At 36.2% G+C, this 22,687-nt stretch overlaps 1 protein-coding gene across 1 annotated transcript in view; it reads right to left on the bottom strand.

Annotated features, from left to right (window-relative positions):
- Window positions 1-11,892, bottom strand: part of LOC150102750 (potassium voltage-gated channel protein eag-like) — a 326,654-nt gene extending 314,762 nt beyond the window's left edge. Inside the window, exon 1 of the mRNA XM_090398733.1 lies at window positions 11,814-11,892. Coding sequence (XP_090254859.1) covers window positions 11,814-11,892 — 79 coding nt within the window. The remainder of the gene's footprint in view (window positions 1-11,813) is intronic.
- Window positions 11,893-22,687: the final 10,795 nt, after the last annotated feature.

Below are 22,687 nucleotides of genomic sequence, written 5' to 3'. Positions count from 1 at the left end.
GAATCGGCTTCATACAGGGGTGTTCCATGCTGGGGTATGGATGCCAGCTGAGAATAATATAGTGTGGAGATGATAAGGGCCAGATGTTGGTTAGGAAGTGCATCTCTCGAGCACAATTGTACGATACCATCAAAACAAGAAGCCTTTCCGGTATTTAGGTTGATTCAATAGGATCCTATCAATAGGATCCTTTGCTGATCCTATTGATATATTTCTGATAGAGCGGTACAGGAGGCTTGCAGTGCAATGTTCCAGGTAAATATGAAGATGATTAGATGGAGATTTTTTTCTAATGAACTAGACAGGAGTGGAATGAGAAGAATGATGTGAAATTTATCTTTATATGATGTTACAATATTGCTATCTGGGTGTATACGAGAGAAACGCGAGAACACAGATGGACAGAAATTCAACAGCTTTTCAAGGGACTAGAAGGTACGATTGTCGTCATTGATAGAGGTGAATTTTCTACATTTAGCACTTTGAACGTCAGACTTTGCTCTATAAATTAATGCTTTTCAGATTTTATGGGCATCGTTGTAGACTGTGAATGAATCTGGAGTTTGTGCATTTTGCCACTTATGAGTTTTTTTCTTGGACCTTTCTGATATACTTCTTGGAAAACCATAGCCTGGATATTGGGTGCAAATTTTGAATAGAGTGGGGAAAGGAGATTTTAATTCCAAGTGAAATGAAATTAAATTTCGAGATCTTTCCTCTTGGTGTTATTGCAGTGCCAAAGGATATAAATTTATGAATGGCTGGGCAGAGTGTTCCACTAGAAATGAAACCTGTATGCGATTATGATCTGACTTATTAAGAGGAAAGATAGATTGAATTAGGTCATTGTTTACAACATCATATAAGATGGACTGTGATTGTGTTGTGGCCATAATTTGGGGTTCGGTCAAAAATAGATTATCTTAGGATGTCTGTAGGTGGTGCATATCATTTCAGTTGGAATTTAAGCAACGAATCTTGGTGAAATGGATGCGGAAAAGATTTTTTGGTATGTTTTTTAAGTTTTTAAAACGTTTTGATCTTTTGAGGGAGGGTTGGTTTTAATTTTAAATACACTGATATCTATTTGAATATATTTATGTTAATGTTTAAGAGGAGAGGAACATGCAGTAGGAAGAGATGGATCCGGCATCTTTGTCAATCTTAGTCTTGTCACTCGTACAGACAGCATCTAATATCCATGCCATAACATTTCCTCGACAGTGGTACCCGCATCCCATACACCGTCTTTCTCCTGACGGAATCTGGTATGCAGATGTCAGCGAGATTAGGCGTCAGCGGATTGGACGCCTCTAAATCCATTGCCATCACGTTCGGTCCAGTTCACTATATATTGCGACTAGCCTACAGAACCGCTTTACTACTATACCCTTGAAGGAAAAAACTCACACTACATGACTGAAAACTGAAGGGGCAGATTCTGTGCATACTGAATTTTATATGAAGTTCTGTTTCTCTCAATATTTATTAATAGTTCCCCCATAAATCATAAATTATTGCTGAATCAAACGGGATATATTGGTAGTATGACAAAAAATTCTATGTCATAGAAGATACTACATTGGTTTCCATAAATTAAGAAAGAAAGAAAAAAAATCGCGATAACTGGAGGTGGAGGACAGGAAGAACATATTAAAGTCAAGCATAATTATGTAAAAAAGTGAAACTGAGTCTGGTTATCGTACACAAATGAGTGGCGCTGCCGCCAGTAGAATACGTAAATGAGCAACGGCATAAAAGTGAGAAAATTTGAGTGGTTTTCCATTTCGCATCTAGTCTGATAGCAAAATTCTTGGATGTGGTTGCAATACACCATTTAACCGATGTATTCAGGTGGCGAGCCATCGTAAGACTAGAGGCTAGCCAAAGTCACGCGGAGATAGCCAGACGGTTGCATATTAGTCGTTCTGTAATTCACAGACTGTGGCACCAATTCCAACAGTCATAAACGTCACCCCAGAGATACAGTGACGGAAGTCCATTGACTACAACCTCAATGAATAACCAATATCTCTGATTATCAGCTCGCTGAAACAGGAGTGCTACCCCGCATCAGCTACGATCTGACCTTGCTTCGGCTACAGGAACATTGGTATGCGCTTCAACTGTGTGCAAAAGGCTGACTTCAGGAAGGTGGCCCGCCCGTATGCTAGGCGACAGGTTGTCTGCGTGTTCCTATCCTCACGCCACAAGAGAGATTTGAAATGCTCCAGGCTCCACGTCAACTGGACCCAACACCAAGGTGGTCGGTATCGTTTACAAACGAGTTCACAATCTCATTTTTTTGAGATTGTGAAAGCGCTTGTGAAAGAATCAGTTTTTGAGTTATCGTGATTTTTTTTCTTTGTTTCATTTATGGAAACCAGTGCTTCATGAAAAATTACATTTAACCAACATACGAGAATTATTTTGTTTCAAGTTTTATTCGAAAACACTTCTAAAAGTATTTTTCATTACTCCAAATTTAGCAATCATTTAGTTAACAGTGTTTAAAATAAAAACTGCACGATTCAATTCCTTGAACAGTGAAGTGCATCCGATTACTCTCGTAAATCTTTACTGAATATAAGTAAAGACTGCAATCTTTTTAGCATTGTGAAACCACAATATAAAAAAGTTAGCCTCACACGCAAACACTAAACTATCCAATCATTCTTTCCAACGATACTCTCACACACATACACGCGCGCGCGAAAGGTTACAACCTCGCCCTCTAGTTGGAAAGACCTTGTTCGAATCACGTCTACCGCGTAAAGAATCATTATGAAGGATTTTTAAATGAAGATGAGTTAGCTGACAGTCTCATCTGGAAGAGGGGGTTCAACCGGAAAATCGATTTTCGAACTGCAAAACAAACAAATTGGCCAGCAAGAGACACGTAATTAAAAAAGAAATACTGACCTTACAGCCTTCGTTGCTACTTCTTTAATTCCAAGCAATCCAGTCCAAGTTATGCACAAAATTTAAAACTGTTGCACTCGATAGCTATCGACCAACATCGATAGCAATCGATGTTGGTCGATAGCTGCTGCTTCAGAGATAAAGTTCACAAAACACAACTGATATTTGTTTAGAGAGGACTGCCAGTCAGTTACCCTGTCACTATTAGGAAATAATTTGAGGTAATCTGAACTCACTAAAATCCATAGAATGCCCATGCATTGTACTAATTTCGCAATGTTTTGAAACACGTCAAATTAAAACTTATTGTCACCTCCCTTAGAATCTTTCTTAATTGCAGTATACAGGCTTGGTCATACATGTCTTCGTACATGTATACAGACTTCGTCATACATGTCCTATTCCAATAACAACAATTCCTAGAACAATATTCTATATATACAGAATATTGTCATAGAGTAAAACTGGCTATTCATCCATTCAAATATGATTATGATGGATGGCTGAATCATATAGCACTGCAAATTAAATATTTCAGTTCATATTTAGACAATGCCTTCTTTTTTCTGTTATCTATAAAATATGTCTTTAACTGACTGGATATTAGAATGCGAAGTTTCTTACTTATATATATATATATAAAGTAATCATGAACATTAAAAAAGATGCCGATATACAGATGCGTTTATGAAATAGACGGAAGTGCGGCGTCTGATCTTATTTTTATGTTTTTTTTTTAATGTAAGCGCAATTAAGTTATTGAGATAAGTTCATTCTTTTGTATACTCTTCGATGGAGTATTAAATTTTAATTCATATTTTATACATTCAGTTAAGCAAATAATTTATTGTGATTATATTCAGATGCATAAGAATCGTCTCTTTTATTTACTTTAGCATAATAATCACTTTGCAATGTCTCATGTGTACTAATGAAAACAAGAAATCCGCTTATCCGATCTGGAAATGTACGTATAATGGACATGTGTTTCTGTATCATTCTTGTAGATCTATCGTGAATGGTGTCGTTGCTCTACGTTATCTTTTACCAATCTGTGGTGAACCAAATAATGTCAAATATTGGTCGCCCATATATTGACAGATCATGCTTCCGTAAGCAGGATGACATCTGCAGCTGATATGGTTACAAATCGAAATGTCAAAGCTCAGTAGATTCGGAGCTGCAACACGGGTTTGAAAGATAAGTGACAAACTTCGAGTAGACGGAAAACATTGATTTCCTATTCTAGGAAAATGCAGGGTATCCACATAATGAACCAAGTGGGCGGGACTCGCGTAGACCGCTTTCCGAGACATGATGTGATTCTATTACATCATTGATTAGTAGAGAGGGCCATCTTCCGATACTTGAACACAACCCTTAGGAAACGGAAGTATCAGATGACTGTATTCATTCCTTCACTACAGATACCAGTAAGAGATGAGATTTCGCGTAAACCGGGAAATTTCACAACTTTGCCCAAACTGTTTAACGTTATGAAATGCTTTTAATTGGACAGCACATTTAACTCATGCACAAAGTAAATTTAAAAAACTAGTGGAAAGGAAACAGTGTCGGTTAACTAGGATAACACATTTGTTGGAGTTGCTGCCGAAATTGAAAGTTTCGGCAGCAACTCCAACAAATGTGTTATCCTAGTTAACCGAACATCAAACATCAAACTAAAATTAAATTTTATTTTTCATTTCATTATTTTCCTACATTTGTAAATAGAATAGGAGTATCAGAAGTCGTGAGACCATAAATTAAGTATAAAATGGGAAAGAAGTCTTATTACAGATTATGACAGTAGCACAGAATACCTCATAACTCATAAATGGATCTTTACACTTTGTTCATGCTAAAATTGAATAAAAATGTTTTCGAAAGAACGATAGATATATCGTGAGAAATTTATGCAAAGAATAAATTCAATAGAATGATAGAACTAATGTAAAAATCCGAAAAATGTGTCAAAAGTTATAGAGCGTTTATGACACGTCATCTCGTTTGGGACTTATTTATTCTAGATATATACTACAAATTGTCCGAATGAAACAATTCGACAAAATTTAATAAATAAATACCACATTTCAAACATACAATTCCAGTCAGCCTGTTGGAATCTTTTTGTCAGAGTTTAGAAATAAAATGTTTCCACTGAAATCAAAATTGAAGCATATAAATATCAGATTTTATTAGTATTTTACGTTATCTCTGAACTTGTTGTTCATGCTGCTCTTTTTGTAATCTTTGATATAAAGAGATAAGCAAAGTTTTTATGTTATGGAGCACCCTAGTTCAGAACGTATCTTTTGACTGCAACTCTATTTTTAATTAAAAATTAAAATAAAAATTTAATCATGTGATAATATATAGTGCCTATCTTCGTTGTACTTTTGGCAATAACTATATTTGAAGTTTGAAGTGGAGATTACATATGGTGATGAACGAGTGTGATATTATTGATAAGTAAAAAAATCAGATGGAGCTCCACTGTATTTTAAAATTTAAAACTGAAATACAAATAAAGGAGGGAGTTAAAAGCGTAAAAATATTAGGATACTGTTAAAAGATGAGAATAAATCCAGTAACCAATGATGTAATATTATTAATAAATACAATATAAAACTTGTAAAATTTAAAAATAAAAAAATTAAAAGATTAAAAACTGGAACACAAAATCTGTAAAGGATAAGAAAGGAATGTAAAGACTTCAAAGTAAAGCCTAAAAATATAAAAATGTATGATGAAAATTAAATGGATTTACAGGAAAGCCGTCATCAGAATAAAATTTCGTTGTATATATTATATAGACTGTGTCAATGTTGTTAAGGTATTTTGTTGTTGGGGAGCTGCCAAACCTCAGGTATAATGCAGCGGAGGTGGACATCGATGGTGTTGCAATGTGTTTTTATTTCAATGGCTTCTGATATTGTTATCAGAATTGCAATCCAACGAAACGTCCTGATCTAGGGTGCTCCGTAACATAAAAGCTATTTATCTCTTTATATTAAATTCCATTCAGGTGGAGGAGGTTATTATAATGTATAACTTCTACACATTTCTCCCACCCCCCCTTTGTGTTCGTGTAGTGTAAATAGCCTGCTTGAAACAAGCATTGAGATGCTCAACTCAAACAAAATTTTATACGAATTACAAATACAGCATTTTGATAACATCCATTAGCCAGAATCCCAGAATGATAAATAGGGACTGATCAATGAACGAAACGAATTCAATAGATGATTACACATTTTATGAAATGCTTCCAGATATGAACATCGGATTTACCAGAACCAAAATAAACAACTCCATCAGAAACTTTTCTCCATTAAAATATATATCCTACAGAATTTCAAATGATGTTTGAAAAAAAAGTAGATCTGCAAAACATTTTTTAGATATAATTTCACGGTTACAAGAATTTTCATATGCAAAATTTCTTCTCCCAACCACAAATGACGCTGTTCAAGAAGGAGACCATATTTCACTGCTGTAATATGTGCCGACAATCAGACTCCAATAGTCAGCACTATGAGTATTATATTACCTTATTTTTCTCTCAGTCTTTGCTTAAAATTACCATTTTAATAAAAAAAAAGTACCAATGTTTAACTACCGTCGTGATATTCAGACACTACTTTATTGATATCAATCCAGAAAATACTCCTACGGTCACGCCATCACGCCAGTCTGCAGTGTTGTCACCTAGTACAACGGATCCATTGATTCACTCTGCTGTTACCATACCTCTGGCAGCCGTTAGAGTGGAATATCGGTAACTGGAATTTATCATATCAAGAGCCCGTGTTCTGCTTCTGAAGCGTCAGTGTTCTACTGTCCATTGCGCCCATAGCTGCTTGTTTTGGCTGATGAAGAACGAAAATTGGCAAGGTAGTCTATTGCTGCTATGTCCAATCCTTGATAGACCATGATGTGTACTTGCGTTCTAAGGTGTTCCTGTACGAATGATTTTCTAGGCTGGATATTTTCTGGTTACTGTAATATACTTTAAGTAAATAATGTCACATGCTTTACTCCAGTAGTTTCTCTACAGTTCAATCACCAACAGTCTGTAAACAGCAATTCAATGCTTAAATTTGCAATATGGGTTATAATTACATTTAATTACATATGCGCACTGTCCTCGCTATTGATCAGTTTGAGTTTTATTGCCTGTAATAAACAGGTGGAATTGTTTTCTTGAAAGAACAACTCTGCTATCTCAGTTTGAGACAAGCTAACTAATTAACCTTGTGACAAAAAAGAATAGTGAAGAGTCTTATAAAGGTTCCTTGTGAGTCTTAGATGAGATTCGAACCTAGATCTTTCCAACATGAACTACGTCAGGGAGAAGCGGTATGCGAACAGAATTTATGTGTGTGCGTGTGACGGCCTATTGTTTAGCATTTTATATTGCCAACTAAAAGCCATTGATTCTTTCTTTGTATTGACATGTACACTAATGATAAAGAATGTGGAGTATAAATGTTAACGGCATAAAAAAACAGCTTCTCTAATATATATTATGTGGCTCCCACTCACACGAAGCCGTGTTAAACCTATAATACCTCTGTACCGTGCGTCGGCTAAGGAAAGTTTTCAATTTTTATTATATATTGTATTTTTATTTATTTATTTGAATTAGAATGCTAATAAGAAAATAAAAAATTGAAATAATAAATATCATTATTATATCATACAGTGACAGCTAAAGTGAAGAGAGAGACTGAGAGTAGACTCTGCAACGTAATGAAAAATACAAAACAGAAACACTGTATATACAATAAAACCTTCCCTCGCACTTTAACGATCTAATCGGTCTCTGGGAAAAGATTGCTTAGCGTGCCTTGTAAATCAAATCCTAATTTCCCGTAACTCGGAGTCATTAATTGAGATTACCTTCCTAGAAATAAGAGTTTGAACTCTATAATATAATATAATATAAACTTTTTGTGTATTATTTAAGATGGCACTGATCAAAAAATGGGACAGCTGAAATTTGGCAAGTTCCACAGTTTCATTCCGGAATCTTGAAGCCTAAAAATTTCACGTTTCTTTTTAATGTTATTGCTTTCCACTTCGTCAAGGATATTGTATTCTCTAAATCACTTTTCCTCTTTCCATAAATTTTCGAGGGCTTAAATATATGCTACATTGTAAATAACTTTAAACTAAATTGACAATAAATGAAGAACGAGACAAATTACAATAGTTCGTTTAGCCCTAGGCTTCTCCTCTAGTTATCCATGCACAGCAACTCACAGTGACGTGGTGTTACGTTAATTCCATTATTAGAAATCATACATGGTTGCGTACTGTGATTTCAGTCAGCTTACAACCACGGGTAAAAAGATACACATCCCGATTGCCTCACTTCTGTGCCTTAGTTTTTCATACTGTCATAACCAAAAATTATGACTGTATGAAATGCTTGCTGCATGAAACCCCTCCCCGCTTTTATCCGTCGTACAAGCGGAGGATAGCTCAGCGAGCGGTACCCCGCTTTTAATATCCACTATATATATATAGTGGATATTAAAGATCCAACATTATTTCAAAGCCAAATGTTTGTAGAAACTATGAAAGTTTTGTAAATTTGACCTGAGAGCTTACAAAAAGAAGGATCAAAGGGGCTAAAGAAAGGATCTACTGTATCTAAATTTACATTACTCATGCATCCAGCCTTATTTATTTTTTTTTTCTGGCACCACGCTAAAATAACCCTAACTTTTACAGAAATATCAGCTGTCACACGTGACATAGTCCTACTCCTGCAACACAACGAACAAAACAATTGGATAGTGCAACATCCAATCAAATGAAGCGCAGTTATCTACAGAAACTTAGTCATTATATCAGCTTGAGAACCACAAGGAATAATTCGTTCATAAGGATCATAAAAAAGAAGCCTTCTGTGTCTTTTTAGGATAAGCGTAAATAAACTCTGTCTATAAATCTGGTCTGTCATTTCTGGTCTACTATTAAAGACGAAATATAAAAGACAGTTTTGTCATTAGTTATTTCATTAACTTTTAAGAGAGGCTGATTTATTTAATTTTGTTTGTTTGTTTTGTTTTCTTTCCAGAAATTTTAATGTGTTATTTGTTCTCATACGGCGCCCCCTGGTGTGCCTGCAAAGTTGCTCTGTATAATAAACGGTTTGACGAAGCGTGAAATACTCGATACTGCAGTGACTCTGAACGTAATAATTTTCTGGACGTTTCTCCAGTAGACTAATTCTCACCGAGAATTCTCGGTATTTTGAGTAGCTACTAAGCAGATTTCTCTTGCCAGAAAGTAGTAAAACAATTCTTCATTTGCTAAATCAAGCGTGAATAAGCAGCAACAAACTGAGCTAGTATCAGGAAATGAAGAACGGGAGTAAGAATGACAACATTTACAATTCCTTCTCTCTCTCTCTCTCTCTCTCTCTCTCTCCATAGATAGTTCCAACGTTCACTTTTTTTTTTATTTAACCACATATGTTCGATATGAATAACTTCACAAACGCTCAAACACACATCTATGAAAATTACAAAATTATTAAAGGTGCTATGTGTTTGAAAAAATAAAATAATAAAACAAAAACTTTGGAACTTCTCATAAGAAAAAACTTGCTATATATACAATGTCTTATGTGACGATAACAGAAATAAAATTACAAACATTTTCGGTCTTCTTTCGGAAGATGTGACCTTAATAAAGAAATGATTCCGTAAAAATGTTAATCAGAATTTCCATAAAGCAAAACCTCAACAGCATAACCTACACAAACCCACAACTATCATAATTAAACAGATAAAAACCATAGATGGTACCGAGCTAGAGAGAGAGAGAGAGAGAGAGAGAGGGGATGCCAACTACTACTACCCTTCATCATTCTTTTTGTTGCTAATTTCATCTATCTCTTTTTTTCTACGGATCTACAGGTATTAAGACCTTCTGGAGCCACATAAAAGAACAAAAATACCTTCCCAGTTCCAGCAAAAAAGCATACAAAATAGTTGCAGGTTTATTAACTGTATTTCATTCATCACAATTTTCTCTTCGAGCTGCTGAATAAAGATGGTTTCTTTCATCATTATGGGTTCATTTATCTCAGTATAAACTTTTCATTAAACATATTTCTACACAGAGAAATTATCTGTTTCGAAAACTATGTCACATTCTTTATTTAATACATCATTATTGGCATTGCCTTTTAGAATAGTATAAACATTTTGTCATCAGCTTTTACGATAGGCATCTAATGTTACCGTATGGTGTGTTTAGGGCGAAATCCTATACCATTATGGTACAATTATTTGTAAGAATCTGCGTGTATAGTTTATTTTGGAATTGCTTAATATTAATCCAACAGACGAAATGCTGTGGGTTTTTATATTGTTTTTTCACTTCTGGAAACGGAAGTATCTGGAGAATACAAGTTGTGGAAGAATGTTATGGAAGACATAAAGAAAATGAAATGAAAAATGAGGAGAATCTGTTCTATGGTGAAAATAAAATCTCGAAATATCTTCTTGAAATAAAGAAATTTCCTATACACAAATAGGGTTTCTTAACTGAAAAAAATACAAAACATCTAACAATCTTCTAACCTCATCTCTTACGGATACGTTGCTAAAATACCTAATTTATCTGGAAGGATTTTTATTTATTTTCTTTCTTACAAACCAGAAAGAGTATTTGCTTCCATAGTACTGAGTCGAGTAACGCGTACAAATAGTCTAAAATTTTGTAGTTTTATTGTGCAAATAGAAAAAATGAAATAAGGAAAACAGAATGAGCTTTCAGATACCAACAAATCAAAGAAATCATCTATAAGCTCTTTTTTTTTTAAAAAAATAAATTTAACAAACAGTAAAATAATTTGTCTTTTATCGGCATATCAAAACAAGTTCACATTGTGAAGACAAAGCAAAGCGAATGACTTTCTTCTGTAGAGGAGAATAATCTCTGAATATACTCTCATACATAATACTCTCCAAAAGAGAATGACCCACTCCGACTTCAAAAGTACTAAAGTTGCCTTTGAAACAATAATTATTTTGCCTGGAGAGTACGGAATAGTGTTGCATTATAATTCCTGTCACATGTCTTTCGTGTACGTGTTTTCTAGTGTACTACTCAAATAATAGAGTGAAAATCGTACCTCTGTAAATTATATTATAATGTACTAATACCTATATAAGATCAACAACTTTACCACAGTCTCTCTCTCTCTCTCTCTCTCACACACACAAAATATGATTAAAATTTTGAACGTCTTGTATGTTGTTCGCCTCTAATTAGAAAAACCCACCAATAGAAAAAATGATTACTAATATCATTGAACAGACGTAATAGTGCATAGAACTCTATTAATGCTGTAATTCAAAACGAACAGTTTGACAACTAGTTTGGAAAATTACAAAATTGGCTATCGTGTTCAGCTATACAATCAAAGTTTGTAACTGAACATGATTGTACACCGTGGTATTTATAGGCTACTGTTCAAACTGTAAGTCAGTTGAACTTGGCTATGCTTTTACATGTATATATATTTTTTTTAATTTAGAATTTTGAATTATTTACATGTTCTTTGTTAAATCACACACTCAAAATAGAAATTATTGTCGTAAAGGAAAATTATAAGCATTCTTTTTCAGTTCACATCACCATTCTCATCTATATAGAAATTTAGTCCATAAACAATCCCAAATTTCTATCCCTAAATGACAACGAAATTTATAGTCCACAACAGTGCTACCCCATGTTTTTGATGACCTTTGAACTTTTTCTTGTCTTCTGTAATGAAAGGGTTACATTTTTATCGTACCGTTCTCTCCTTGTATTGTGACCTCCAATTCATATTATTAAAGCAAAAAAAAAAAAAAACTACTCACGCATAGAATTGAACCGCCTGATGATGTTCTCCAGGAAAGTGTTCTGAGGAGCAACGAGGCCTCTTCGACCGCCGGGCATTTTTTCATCACGTCTTAAGGGAGCAAGAGGGTTGGGCCCACCTTCCGAAAGTCACAGAACACAGTTGCGGAGAGAAAGCCCGCTGATATGTTTAAACTGCGAAGAGAAAGACACTGTAGAATCCCCCAAAGGTCACAATGGTGACCCGGGAATTGTTATCTGTAAGCAGTCGATGGTCGAACAAACGGATCGCTTCAACAAGGGACACGCGGGAAAGATGTACCTTGAAAGCTGGCATTGTGGAGGAGTATTTGCTTTTCCTTTGCACATTACATATCCTTGCATGCGGAGGAAGTAATCCACAGCTGCTGGCCAGCATGCAGGTACACTACCACCGCCTCTCTGTATAGTGGCCGCACTGCGTTAAATCCACTACGAAAGAGAAACGCTGCGGAGTCATGGTTAAGTTATCCAATTACTTCTACATCTCGAAGAGGAGAGGGGTGGAAGCGAAGGAAGTTTAACACTTCATAGGCAAACTCTATTTCATCGGTATGTCCCGCAAAGGGTTCTCCGTCTTGGAGACTGCAAAAGGGGAGTTTGCGATATCGCTCGCGACACTCTGACATTACTGAACGCAACCTGTTTCCCTAACGTCTTACAGTATATAGCTGCCCTGCAATTGTATTCACGGCCTTACAGTTTAAAGCCGAGGATAGGGCGCATGCTTGTCACCATAGCAACCACAGTTCCAGACGATGACAGCACGCATGTCCATTTCCATAGCAACCGCAGTTCCAGAGTCGCCTTACAGAAAACTTAACCATCGAACAAGCATGGCGTGGTCTCTTGCGTGAGACATGAAGCTATCACGTGCCCACCTGCAGATAGACTTGGTTTCTCCGTAGGCCGCTCCTTTCTCGCTGCAACGCGTATACAGGTAAGTGGGGAACAGGCATGGATGCGTTCATAGAGAGTCTTAAATTATTATGGTGTTGCTCTCAATAACATAAGTCCACAATAACTACTCTGTAAAACCATTTCAAGTAATAATAGCAGTATATCCTTGAAGACAATATGCATTTGTAAGTAAAATAAATTTTAAGTAAGGCTTCAAAAGATTCGGATGCTGCTTCAATAATGTTGATTTTAATCCACACTGAATGAATTCAATCAATACTGATTTCACTCACAGCGGTGTAACCATAAGTATCTTTCTGAGTGTTCGACTAACTTCTAAATCACTCGAACAGATTTTGTTAGATGGTCGTTTTGCAATAACGACTCAAGATAATTCACTGCAGCGATTTTGATGTTAACATATGTAACTTCGGGTGCTTTAAAAGCATAACATGAACTTGCGCACCGGAAAACTCGATAAATGTTTATTGCAAAAATTAAAAGAAAAAATGAACACAAGTTAAGCGCAATCCATAAATTAACTTTGCATTATCACCATCATCGTAACATCGCGGATACCGACCTTCCAAAATGTTCCAGCTATTGGACTATTTCAAGGCATGGACGAAACAAGTAAGGCCATAAGGCCAGTGTATTATGTGTGCTAATTAAGTGTGCCACTCTGATTTGTCATCCAAGTTATCCAATAACTTCTACATCTCGAATACGAGTTTAACCCTTTGTAGGCAAACTCTATTTCATCGGTGTGTCCCACAAAGGGTTCTCTGTCTTGAAGACAGAGAATTTCTGAAAACGGGAATTTCTGATAGAAAGTAAACTCTCCACCATCGTATGAAACCAGCTAATTCAGCTGCAGATGAAAAGACCTTAATATTCTTGGCATCAAGCACTGGATTTGAACACAAGTCGTTGAAAACCAAATAGCATCGTCTATGCCGACTGAAGTACTCTGTTCCAGACCTATTCTTTAATCTAATAACGATGTTTGGGGTCTACCCAGTCATATCTTTCCTATTCACGATTTAATTTGTTTAGGATATTGACTATTTGTCATTTAAATTACGTATTCCATCCAGTTCTATTGATTTTTATTTCATTTTTAATTCTGTTAATTTCATTTTTAATTCTGTTAATTTCACGTTTTAACTCTCCCTATTATATCCTCATATAATATATATCCTCGAAATATATCCTCATTACTTCTATGGTCCGCTAATGTATATACCTTGACGTTCTCAAAATTTCATTTCACTTGTTTTATTCTTCGTTTACCTTGTGTTATACACATTAATACAGTAATAATATAGTAAAGCGCTGCTAACATATTGAAACGTTTAAATGTGTTTTATAAAAACACACATTTAAACATTAGGGATTTCTATTTATTAAACGTATTATTTCTAAAATTTAGAAAAAATTTAATTTAATATCCTTCTCCCTTCATACCCTGAGTAATTGAAAGTATTCATATGCTATATTATTTAATTATCAATAGCCGTTTTACTTTATACCATATTTGTTTCCTAAAAGTCACTGTTCATACTTTTTTCTACTGATGTTTTCATTTTTTCCGTCTGCTGAGATGTTTAAACTACATTCTGCTCTGTATAAATTAGGCAGACCAAATATTGAATATCTTTATATAAATCCAACATAGAACTTTCTCAAACGTCAATTAAGCAAGATATCTCACGCCGGACGATGAATTTCATCTTCCATCTACTCTTTGTGAATAGGTGGAAGATGAAATGAAGATATTCACAAAGAATCATGTCAAAAGAAGTTTCGAATTCCTAGCCTCTTCGATCTAGAGTGCAAGCGCTATCCACTCGGCCAGCAAAACAAGTTACTGTCTGTCATTATAACCTGAGCACTTTGTGTTGTTTTATACAAATTACTGATTTTTTTTTCTTTAAAAGTAGTACTGAAAAGAAATCTGTACACGTCCTTCCGGTCCTTGTTTAATTTGCTGTGTACTCGTTACATGAGTTCCTTCGCAGGTCTGTATTAAAGTAGAATTAAAAACGAGTTATTTCTAGAGAATAAAATTACCACACTGGTATGAGATCGAGTAACATACAACAGTTGAAAAGGTTTATGGCGTCATCAATGGGATTCGACCCAAAGTCTTTCCAACCAAAAAAGCAAAAATTGCGACATCTTTTGCGACTAAATTACGAGGCATCTTCCGATTGTGCATATTTAATTTTTTCTATATCATCGCTACTTATAAACGCAGAGAATCTGCACACACACACACACACACAAAAATGTTAGGAATATATTTCGAATCCAGTACACTCGTTTTCATACACGTGTGAAACGAATCAGAGGAAGCATAAAGTTATAAGGTGACGTGTAATGCGTTCATGATTTTGTGTTTTCTCTGGTTGGTTTGTCAGTTTGGCAATGAGAAACTCCGAATTCTTGTGTTAACAAATAACTTCCACCTAAACCATTCAACTTAAACAAGCTTGAAAAGACTTAAATATCTAAACTCTCCTCAATTCTATGAAAGGAGTTCAACGCTGGGCTTTTCGCCCAGAAGGAAAAAGAAAGGAGGAAAAGAGGGATTTTTAACTATTAAATGTTAAAAATTTTCTTAGGACTAATTCGTGAAAACCTGCTTTACTCGATCACTCTTTAAGCCAGAACACTACATATTTTATGGCATGAGAGTCAGGGTTAACGCTTGGCTACCGAACTACCACTTTGATCATAAACAATGGGGAAAAAAGTTTTCATTCTTATATGTACGAGAAGCAGAAGTTTGGAGTTTTCTTAAGGGTCCTAATATGGAATGAAGTAAACACATACATCGCATCGTCATTAACTGATATGAATATTAAATAAATATTAATTTTCCGTAATATTGAAACATATGTTAGTAAATGTTACCACAGCGATATCACTATGACCATGCACAGTCACGAACCTAAACCAAATATTCGTTGTACATAAGAGTTAGGAGGTAATGAATGTCTTAAATGGTTGCTCAGTATAGTAACATCATTAATAGTATGCTTCTGTCACATTTTAATGAGGAAATTAATTAATGAATATTACACATAACCCTTATTTTACTTAAATGAGGGTCATGTGTACCTGTACTAGTATCCATTAATGATGTATTTATCTTTCCACGTGTAAGTTATGTGTCGTTACTGTATGCCAGTGACAAGACAGATAGCAAACGAAAGCCTAAAGGCAAGGATTTACGTAAATGACGTAACTGTGCACAATACTGGAAGTCAGGTCGCAGTTTACAGTTATCCGACTTCAAGCAAGATTTTTTTTTCTTCTTATTATTATTATTATTATTACGTGATACCTCCAGGGAGTCCAAAGACTCATCGAGGGAGTCTTTATATATAGTGAAACCTGTGAGGTATCCATAACTATAAAGTAACAAGTATGGTATGCCACATAATTTTTTATTACGTAAATATCTCGCCTTATGCATAAAAAGGCGACAATATATGTTGTACAATCAGTACAACATATATACATCCTTATTGCTCATTACTCGTATCGTCATTACATAGTGTAAATTCTCTTACTATGGACGAACAGGAAGATCTATAAATAAACGTATCTCTGAACATCGAAACCACATCCTTCTCATCAAATCCCATAAATCTGGCCTTGCACAACATGGAATTGAAACACTAACCACAGGATCCAATGGAATAACGCTAAGCTGCTACATAGATCCACATATAAACATGAACGACGGTTATATAAAGAAAGTGCTGAAGCCTTTCTTTATATAACCTTCATAGACATAATCGTAATCGAAACGATTGTATAACTATTCCAAAAGTCTGCAAAATTGTTATCCTTGATTGTATTAAATAAATTGAGCTGTTATATGTTAATTTTAATTTCAGCTCACTAGTTTTAAGCCATGAACAAGCGACTGTATATGTAGAGGGATTCCAATCTATGCATGCGCACTACTGTTTTTTTTGTTCAATTCCTACTGTTGCTCGAAAATTGTACTAATGATGTCTTGTGATACATAAGACGAAATACTTACATAAGAAAAAAGTTATTTAATATGGCATACATGTTACTTTATAGTTTCATGCAAGATGTTACAACTCGCTTCCACATATTGATCAACCCGTTCGGACGATTGCAGCGCTATTAATACATCAGACAATTTCCCTAACGTCATCAAAACAGATATATGTGAATGGGCAAAAGATACCTAAAAAACAATCAGCTAAGCGCACAGATTGATGGAAGGGAATAAAAGAAAAACGGCTGCATCTCGACATGCAAACATGCAGACATGAGAGCATGTATTTTCCAATTTGGCGTGTTCCCATTCGTGGGTTGTTGAAATGTTATTCAATTGTATCTTATCCTGAGATTCCAACTATTGGCAAGTATCAATTCAAGCAATGGGTTGAAAATTGATGACTCATTTCTAATCAGTAACTGTGTTTAGTTCAAGCGTTCGCTGGAGGATGTGTATTGGCTGTGGAATATTTGTTTCAATGTGTTGCAAACGAGCTCAAATTACTTAGTCCAGTACATAAACTGAATAACTTGAACAAGAAATTGTAAAAATAAAGGATGAGGGACTCGATTTCATCACTAATTATTATAAATCAACGCTAAGAAATCCTCCTGACATCGTTTACAAGCAGAGAGAATATAATCATACTTGACATTTTTGTTGTTGTTTACTGGTCATGGTGGTGAAGAATATATTGGCCTTTATTTAAGTTGATAGTAGCAACGACATTTAGGATAGTTAATACATTTTTACTAATGATTAGGAGCCTACGCAGTTCAGTCGGTATAGACAAAGCATTTTGGTAGGAAAGACCAGGGACAATTCCCGTCCTGAGGAACCTTTATCTGGTCTTTTTCGACTAAAGGTAAGTTAGTCTCATACGGAAGTAGAGAGGTTTCCCACCCGGAAACTCGAGTTTTTCCTCCCTCAGAACCGGCAAACCGACCCGTGAACACACATACAAGGATCTAGAGTCATAAAATACCTCGTACATAACCTCTTTAGGTGAACTCAACCAGTCCTAAGAGACAGTAGAGGATAGAGGGAATCCCATACGAATAAATAAAACTAATGGATTACTGTAGGCAATTTGCACTAATGGTGGTTCTATTCTTGTTGTTTGGAATTGCTGGATCGACTAATGGTAGCAAGAATATAAGTCCAGTCACAAAAGTTTCTTACCTGATCATAAGAAATAAACCTGTCACAGATTGTTCCCTTAATTCATGCGGAAGGAAGAAATTGTGCATTCGTAAAAAAGAGAGCGTGCGTACAGAAATGAAATTAAACCGGTGATAAAATCGACATGTACCCTCCTATAGTCCAGAAGCAAAACACTTTGACCACCATCTTAACAGCTTGTTCCTCCTCTCTTCTCTAGTTACCTGAACTGTCGCTATGACATGACATGGATTCTATGAGCCTTTGAACATTACTAGAGATATGCTGCGCCATGTTGTCAGGATTGCTTCAGGTAGATCTTCAAGTGTTAGAGGATTCAAACGCTGGTTCACTCTATCCAAGTAATCCCACAGATCTGTGAGATTCAAACTAGCGAATTCTGAGTCATGGTAACAGAAAGTCGCTGTCGTATTCCGCGAACCACTCTCGAACGATAATGATAGAATGGCATGGTGCATTATCTTGCTAGAACACATCCGGGAAAGCAATCACCAAGAAGAGACGTACCTGATCAGCCACAATGTATAGGTACTTTGCAGCATCCAAAGTATGGGTTACGGGTATCAAGGAACTCATATTATAACTGCTGACTCCTGATTCTTTCTGCCGGACCATACGTCAAGATGATTCTGCTCCAAGGTTTTCATCTACTCCTCCACCTATCGTATGCATGACATAGCTGGAAACGAGATTCATTCAAAACAAAAGCAGTAACTTTTTACTAGAATTGAACTGTAGATGCAGTCGATGATAGCGTGAGCAATTATCTTTACGAGTTTCCTACTTTGGAGGCTCATACGAAAGAGGAAAGTTCAATTATAGTATCGGAGACAACTCATTCGTCCCATTGTTAAATTTCATAGTCAACGGTTCCACAATTTTTTTTTTTTTTTGCACGAGGCAGGTCAACCTGTGTTCACCACGATAATCAATGAGGCATGAACTCCCACCAGTGGCTGGTGGCTCAATAACTGCATTTCTGTCCAGTAAACTTCTGTTCTTTCTAGCAGCACCTTATCTACACCCTACAATACTAGCAGTTTTCTGGATACTGCCATACTTTAACCAATACTCTACAACGTTTTATAAGTTCGTCAAATCAGTGAATGAATAGTACCTCAAACATCTCCAATATCATGTATCACCATCATGTGAGGGCCACCTGAATACGGGGAAAGGAAAAAAGCCCATTCCAAGATGCAGAGGTAAAACACCACCCTTTTGCTGAAATAGTCTTCGATTCTCCATACTTCAAACCTTGAAGGAAAATAAACGAAACTGAATGAAATTGATAAACGTAAAGATTCATAAAGATGTCAAAAAAAAATCGTGTAAATCAGTGGTTCTTAATCTTTTTTGCCTGGCGCCCTCAATTTTACCTAGTTAATGACTCAATAAGATAATTATAATATATTACTAGGAAAACCTAAATTATGATCAACATATTTGAACTGATAGTTAATTAAAAATTAATGACTTTGATTCATTCATTTTCATTCATCAGTTGCATTAGTCTTGGGACTGGGAGCTCAGCAGCAATTTCCTCCATTCCGCTCTGTCATTGGCTTTCTTCTTAACCTCCTCAAACCCGTGCTGTCTTTGACTTGGTCAAGAAAGCTTTTTCCTTGGTCTGCCTCTTCTTTCTTTCCCCTCTATTTTGCCTTCAGTTATTCTTTTCACAAGTCCATGTCGAAGTTTATGTCCAAACCACCTATCCCTTCTAATTTTGATCGATTTAATTAGAGTTCTTGTTTCGTTTATCTCTCTCAGGTCTTGTTGGTTTGATTTTTTTTTCTGTCCATTTTATTTTGTTCATGTGGCGCCAGCACCACATTTCAAAAGCCTCCAATCTTCTTACATCTTCTGCCTAGAATCCAGGTTTCACATCCATACAGTGCAATGCTCCATATCAGTGTCTTTACTAATTTTTTTTTCAATTGAAGGTCGAGTTTTCCTGTTAAAATGCTTTTCATCTTAGAGAATTGGGCATTTGCGTTGTTTATTCTTGATCTTATGTCTTCTCTTGTTCTGCCATCTTCTGTTATTAGGCTTCCTAAATATCTAAAGCTTTTCACTTGCTTTATTTGTTTCTCGCTGATGTCTATATGCTCTATATTGATAGGGATTTTGCCTGTAACAATGATTTTAGTCTTATCTGTGTTGATTTTCATTTTATATTTTTCAAGGTTATTATTTAGTAATTCTAGCATTGTTTTTAACGTTCTTCTGTTTTCTGCTACAAGGGCTATGTCATCAGCAAATCTTATACACATGACTTGCTCACCATTTATCTTTGTGCCACTATTTATTTTATCTTTAGTTTCCTGAGTGGCCTTTTCAATATATAAATTAAATAAAAGTGGTGAAATATACATCCTTGTCTTACTCCACTCCCTAAATCGTACTTACCGGGTGCGAAATTTAAGGATGTAAGTGAGAGTATTAGAGTGCAAAAACAGAGGGTGAAAGAATTAATAATTGTGGCGGGTACGAATGAATCGAAAGGTGATAAATTTTTTATGAAAGAGGACTTGAAAGTATTGTTAAAGGTAGCGAAAGAAAAGAGTGATAGAGTTAGAATGGTTAGTCTGTTGCCGCGGTATGACAGAGAGGAGTTTAGGATGAGGGCCATAATTGCAAATGACATTATGCGTAGGTTATGCAGACGGTGTGGTGTGGAATTCGTGGACGTGTGGAATGAGTTTGAAGGGCGAAAGGACTTATACAAGATGGATGGCCTGCATTTGAATGGACTTGGTGTGCGGAGACTGGAAAGAGTGTTGCTGAATGAAGTGAAAATGGATGTGCAAAACCAGGGAAACTAGAACTACCAAGGAGGGGGGACAGAATGGATATGCAGACATCAGTGAGACAAATGAGTGTAAGAATGTATATAATGTACCCGAGCCAGCACTAAGGACAAAAAATGGGAATGGGTCATTTAGAATAACGTATCAATATAGGGGTGGGACTAAGGGATCACTGCATTTCATGTATACTAATGCCAGGAGTATTAGGAACAAGAAGGAAGAATTTTTGGGTTTGATTGGCTCTTCCTGGCCACAGGTTATTGGCATTAGTGAAACATGGCTGACGGAAGAAGATATAGTTAGTGGGATAGAATGTGTAGGTTATAGTGTGTTTAAGAGGGACAGAGAGAATAAAATGGGGGGAGGGGTATTATTGTTGATAGCTGATGAACTGCAGCCAGGGAGAATTGAAGTTGTATCGCAGGATAGTGAAAGGAGCTCATTTGAGGCTATTTGGTGTGAGATTGAGACTGGCAGAATAAAATATACAGTTGGGTGTTGCTATAGACCAGGTGATGGAATAGATGGTGGAGATAGTATGCATAGGGAAATTGATGAAATGAGTGGAGGGAGGGTAATTATTATGAGGGATTTCAACTATGGTAACATTGATTGGAAGGAGGAGAGGACACATGTGAGGAAGGAAAAGGATTTTATTCAATTATTAAGGGATAACTATCTGAGACAGCATGTAATTGAAAATACTAGGGGTATGAGAGTGCTTGACCTGGTAATAGCATCTGAGAATTTGACTGTAATGAATATGACCATGTTGCCACCTATTGGTGAGAGTGATCATAAGGTCTTGACCTGGGAGGTGGCTAAAGGTGTGGAATTTCCGTGCTGGCAAATATGACAAGCTTAGGAGATTGCTTGGATCAGTGCCATGGCATGTACAACTGCAAGGGCTGGATGTCGATAGAGCATGGGAAGTGGTCAAGGAGCATTTACAGGAGGTAATGGCTGATTGTATACCTAGGGTCCGAATAGTAAAATAAGTAGGGGTTAAATGGATGAATAACACCATTAAGCTTGAGCTGCAAAAAAAGAAACTGTGGAGGGAATTTAAAGAAAGGGGTGACCTGCAGGCACACGAACAGTATAAAGTGCAGGCCAGAAAGGTAACGAGTGTGGTATAAAAAGCAAAAGCGGATTATGAAAGGAAACTAGCTTTGCAAGCAAAAGAGAATCCATAACAGTTCTTTCAATATGCTGCAAGCAAGAAAAAAACTGTACACGGTAAAATGATTTTAAGGAATGACGATGGTAAGGAGGTCACTGAATCAGTCGATATAGTGGAGTTACTGAGCGCGCACTTTGCAAAAGCATATCATCCAGGTGGTGACATTGAAAAAATGAAGGAACCATTAGTTTATACAGGAATAGTGATGAATGAAGTGGAGGTGACTAGTCTATTACAGAACCTTAATGTGAACACATTTGTGGGATTGGATGGTATACCGGCACGGGTCTTGCGTGAAGCGGCTAAAGAATTATCAGTGCCCTTGACCATGTTGTTTAATCTGAGTCTAAGGTCTGGCTTAGTCCCAAAGGTGTGGAAAGAGGGGAAAATAGTTTCACTGCATAAAGGAGGATCCAAGACTACGGTTGCAAATTACCGACCGATCAGCATATCAGGAGTCGTTGTCAAGGTCTTAGAGAAAGTAGTCAAGGGAAAAATACAGGAATGGATTGATGAAAACGAGATACTGTACAGGGAACAGCATGGCTTTGTGAAGGGTAGATCATGCTTCAGTAACTTGCTCAAGTTTTATAACAAGGCGACGGCTGAACTGGATAAGGGAAATGGGTTTACAGTGATACTGCTGGACCTGGCAAAGGCGTTTGACAGGATACCACATGGAATACTAATCCGTAAACTACAACATATTGGAATGGATATAGGGTTGGTGAG

This window comes from Typopeltis vanoorti, chromosome 10 (assembly GCF_054136105.1).
Source record: "Typopeltis vanoorti isolate ZY-2024b chromosome 10, IOZ_Tvanoo_1.0, whole genome shotgun sequence".
Lineage (NCBI taxonomy): Eukaryota > Metazoa > Arthropoda > Arachnida > Uropygi > Thelyphonidae > Typopeltis > Typopeltis vanoorti.
This window is presented reverse-complemented; position numbering and strand designations above follow the sequence as displayed.